Source organism: Penaeus vannamei, chromosome 24 (genome assembly GCF_042767895.1).
Source record: "Penaeus vannamei isolate JL-2024 chromosome 24, ASM4276789v1, whole genome shotgun sequence".
In the NCBI taxonomy this organism is placed as follows: Eukaryota; Metazoa; Arthropoda; class Malacostraca; order Decapoda; family Penaeidae; genus Penaeus; species Penaeus vannamei.
Genome location: NC_091572.1, coordinates 11,112,798 through 11,117,797, shown reverse-complemented (window position 1 = coordinate 11,117,797; position 5,000 = coordinate 11,112,798). Strand labels below are relative to the sequence as shown.

At 41.8% G+C, this 5,000-nt stretch overlaps 2 protein-coding genes across 2 annotated transcripts in view; both read left to right on the top strand.

Moving 5' to 3' along the window:
* The window catches only part of LOC113813677 (uncharacterized), a 10,127-nt gene extending 7,418 nt beyond the window's left edge, over window positions 1-2,709 (top strand). The window contains exons 4-6 of the mRNA XM_070138030.1: window positions 1-63; window positions 1,725-1,890; window positions 2,296-2,709. The exon at window positions 1-63 is cut by the window's left edge and continues 13 nt beyond it. Of these exons, the coding sequence (XP_069994131.1) occupies window positions 1-63; window positions 1,725-1,890; window positions 2,296-2,515 (449 nt within the window). The 3' untranslated portion in view covers window positions 2,516-2,709. The remainder of the gene's footprint in view (window positions 64-1,724; window positions 1,891-2,295) is intronic.
* A 1,501-nt stretch (window positions 2,710-4,210) lies between these two features.
* LOC113813686 (general transcription factor II-I repeat domain-containing protein 2-like) overlaps window positions 4,211-5,000 on the top strand; it is a 1,801-nt gene continuing 1,011 nt past the window's right edge. Inside the window, 1 exon segment of the mRNA XM_070138135.1 lies at window positions 4,211-5,000. This exon segment is cut by the window's right edge and continues 36 nt beyond it. Coding sequence (XP_069994236.1) covers window positions 4,211-5,000 — 790 coding nt within the window.

Genomic DNA, 5,000 nt, shown 5'->3' with positions numbered 1-5,000 from the left:
TCGTTGCGACGCTGCTGGCGCTCGGGGTGGCAACAGCCTCATCAGCCCTGGTGGATGAGTCAGGTAATTAACAAAATTGCTGCAGTATTGCATCGCATTATTGATGTATTATTTGGCTTTGTGAAATGGAGTTCTGCGTGTATGTGTGTGGGTGCACACATGAGCAGTCATCCCGATATTTTCTTTCTTTCTTTCTTTCTTTCTCTCTCTCTCTCTCTCTCTCTCTCTCTCTCTCTCTCTCTCTCTCTCTCTCTCTCTCTCTCTCTCTCTCTCTCTCTCTCTCTCTCTCTCTCTTTCTATTTAGTTTACGTTCGCGTGTTTGTCTCTGTCTGGTAATATCTGTATTTTCCTTTTAACGCAAAATGTGTTTTTGCGTTCCCATGTGTGTGCATGTATGCGTTTAACCCCCGGTTTGTTGTCGATTATTACAATATTCCCCTTCGATATTCCATACGAGTATATATATATATATATATATATATATATATATATATATATATATATATATATATATATATATATATATATATATATATATATATATATATATATATATTATGTATATATAGACGGTGGTGCATTCACCTTTTTTCTGTAATCTATCTCATTTTCTCAGTATATTTACGTATTCCTTTTTCTCAGTGCGATTAACATTTTGATAATGTATTCGAATTCAGTTTCATATTATCATGATACACATAGATTGTCTTTAAGTTTCTTTCTTTTCGTTTTTAGTACAATACATTTCGTGTCCTTGTCAGAAATTAGAATGTACTTTGCATGTATGATCACTACTTGCGTTTCCGTATGAGCTGCCATGTGATCCCTGTGGATGATAAATGCATTCTTATGCTTGTGGGCGAGTGTGTGTGTGCGTATAATGAGGCAGATAGGTAGACAGACGATTCCTTATACATATGTACATACTTACATACAATACATACATACATGCATATTTCATACATACATGCATACATAGATATATACATAAATACATACAGACACAGACATGCAAACAGATAGACAGATTTATACGTACACATTACACTGCATATGATGTAATGTCTCTTCTAAAGTCCCACCCCATCACATCCTTTCTTTTGATGAATCGATGAGTCACCAGGAAACATACATGAGGAATAACCAAGCGTACAAAAGTGTGATGGTTACTTTTTTTCTTTGTAATTGGAAGAGAAGGGGAGAGAGAGAGAGAGAGAGAGAGAGAGAGAGAGAGAGAGAGAGAGAGAGAGAGAGAGAGAGAGAGAGATAGAGAGAGAGAGAGAGAGAGAGAGAGAGAGAGAGAGAGAGACAGAGAGAGAGAGAGGGGGGGGGAGGGAAAGAGAGAGCGAAAGAGAGGAAGAGAGATATACACATGTCCTTCCAAAACTTGTTACAAATAGCAGGAACACGTGTCGTTCAGTATAAGAGAGAAGTGATTTTTTGCCTGCCATGTGCTTACTAACTAGTAAAAGAATTGAACAAAAGTTGTGAAAGAGAAAGAAAATTAAGAGATACACTAATCACTGTTTTCATTGTGATACTACCACCTATATGATTGTATTGCATTATGGTAAAGTGAGCGTCTACAGTAGATGGCCGGGGTGCATGAACAATCGAGCTTTAGCATCACAAAATTTCTACGTATTCAGTATAAACAAAGCAGGATTTATCACTGAAATAAAAAGGCATTACATAAAGCATAATTCCTTGACAAAATATTCCAGAGCCTGCTACCGCTGCCGTAAAGATCCTGGGCGGATACGTGACCAAGACCCGTTTCACCACATTGTTTTCCACGACCCTCAAGACCTGCATCACGCAAGTGGGCCAAAATGCACAGTGCCAAGGACGAAAGAAGAGGGAGGCCAAGGCCTTGAACGAAAATCTCATGTGAGTAATACTCAGCTCTCAGAAAAGAGCGCTGGCGTTGCATGTTTTCCTTAATTGCCATAAGGCCATAGAACAAAAGGTCAGAGTTAGGAAATCGTATAAGGCAGATGTTGGAAGTGATAATTAGTGTTATAAAATTATGTTATCTATAATTCATTTTACACATCGTTCAGAGGAATAGAGCATAAGGGAGAAACAGATATAAAATCAAGTCAACATCAAAGGTCTTTAGGCGGAATTCTGTTTAGAGGAAGGCTTCGCAGTCATTCGAGTGAACCACATCGATGGCGCGACAAGGATCGGTTGCTTAGGACCGACCACTGCCGGACACGGAGTAAGTACCAGGTCCCAGAGTTAGAATCTAGTGTAGGACAAAGCATAAGACCCGGCTCATCCCTTCTCCAGGGCCGCCGACAACGTGCGCGAAGTCCTGCTGGACTCCTCTCAAGGCGAGAAGGTCGAGGCCGTCGAAGTCCCAGAGCAGGAGGAAGCCGGCAAGCTCTTCGTCTCCCTCAATAGCTTCACCACCTTGACGACGACGGACACGGTCGAGAACACCGCCACCACCGTGTCCATCTCCTTCCACTGCATCCCCCCCGAGGGCCTCACGTACGCCTTCTGTTGAGCGCTGACGAGCAATTCGGATGCTGATCGGTTCGCCGCGGCCATGTTCTGCCCCTTGGCTCTACTCCTGTCTGTTCTGGAAGGGCTAAACCTGTTCATACCGCGAGTAAGACAGGCTAGTTCTATTCATTTATAAATGTGCTGTATATAAGAAGGTCCTTAAGCAAGTATAGCTGTAAATAAATATATTTTTTGTTGAAAATTCAGAGTATGATTAAGCAAAAACCTAAACCAAAACACGTAACTCCCAGCGCGAGTTTGTAGCGAAAATATGTTTAGAGATTCTCACTCTTCCATTCTCTTCTGCATACATATCCACACACACATACACATCTGCTTACATACATACAATATATATAAATAGATAGATAGATAGATATAGATACAAACACACACACACACGCGCACACACACACACACACACACACATACACACACACACACACACACACACACACACACACACACACACACACACACACACACACACACATATATATATATATATATATATATATATATATATATATATATATATATATATATATATATATATATATATATCCTCTTACTGGTTCTATTACTCCCTACCTCTTATCTACGCTATTCTGTCTTACCTTCGCTAGTTCGTCTCTCCCTCTTACCAACCCCCCCCCTCCCTCTCCCTCTCTCCTTGCAATAAACACACACACACACACACACACACACACATACACACACACACAGATATGTATATGTCTTTTTCTTTTTGAAAATGCCGTTTGAGATACTTGGCTTTCACGCTTTGGAGATATTTCTTATTGTCAGCAAGCTGGTTGATCTTCATCTGTTCTCTGCAACTTCTTCGCCATCTACCCCTTGAATATCAGTCTTTGTGGTCCTTTGTCTCTTCTTCCTTCTGTTTTGCCAGTGATGACTAGGTTATCCATTCCTTTCTCCCTCAATACGTGCCCGAAAAAAACATTCTGTTTTCACACATGAATTCAACTGCTGTCAAGTTGCCCAGCAACACAAAATGTCTTCGTCACTCACGTGTTAACTGCTTCCGGTTTTGATAATTCTGTTGCTTAGTCGATTATTTTATGATATATATATATATATATATATATATATATATATATATATATATATATATATATATATATATATATATACATATACATATAAGTATGTGGATGTGTGGGGGTGTTTCCCTGTGTGTGTGTTTTGGTCTATGTGTGTAATCATAGGTATTTTTATCTAAATATATCTAGATGTGTATGTATATCGATAGATGTGTTTGTGTGTGTGTGTGTGTGTCTGTGTGTGTGTTTGTGTGTGTGTGTGCGTGTGTGTGTGTGTGTGTGTGCACTATGTGTGAGTATTTACTGTCCGTAAAGCAAAAAACTACGGTGTAGAAAATACCACATCGCCTTCCAGGCCCCAAGGAAAATTATTACTTTACACCACATAAGTCAAAGTCAAGGCCCGCGGGCCAGATCCGGCCCGCGAATTAATTATCTATGGCCCCCTGGATGACATTTAATTACTATTAGACCCGGCCCGCAGGCCACGGCCGCCCGCTAGTGCTTTGCACGCACCAGCGCTACATTCCCCACAATGCAACGGCAGCCCGCGAAGTCGCTGCAGCGCACAAGCGGCTTCATTATTCATCAGCAGTCAGAGCAGAGATCCACTTTCAGCTGCCCCCTCCTCAATGGCCAAACGGAAGGTGGACGCTGAGAACAGGGGGTTTCAAGCCAGGTGGGAGGCAGAGAACATGTTCACGGAGGTAAAAGGCAAACCTGTGTGTCTTCTGTGTGGAGAAAGTTTGGCTGTAATGAAAGAATATAATCTTAGGAGGCACTATCAAACATCTCAGAAACACACAGACAAAGACAAGAATATGGACACGGAACAAAGGCTACAGAAGGTGGAAGAATTAATGCGAGGCCTTAAGTCCAGGCAGGCTATGTTCACATATGCCAAATCACAAAGCGATGCTGCTGTCAAGGCTAGCTTTATTGTGGCAAAAGAGGTCGCAAAATCAGGCCAGCCCTTTTCAGAAGGAGTGTTTATCAAAAACTGTATGCTTGAAGTTTGTGACGCAGTGTGCCCAGACAAAAGACAACTCTTCTCAAACGTGAGCCTGAGCAGAAACACCGTTGCTGAACGTGTAGACCAGCTTTCCACCAACATAAAAGAACAGCTTGTGAGAAAGGGAAAAGATTTCATCGCATATTCTCTTGCTGTGGATGAGAGCACGGACACATCTGGCATTGCCCAGCTGTCAATTTTCGTCCGTGGAGTAGACTCCAGCCTGAGCATAACAGAGGAGTTTCCGGCATTACGTCCTATGCATGGCACAACTACAGGACAAGATCTGTATGAATAGGTATCCAGATGTGTAAATGAGATGGGGCTGCCTTGGGAAAAACTCGTGGGATTAACCACAGACGGAGCACCCGCACTGTGTGGGCACAGGAGTGGATTGGTGGCAAGGATGC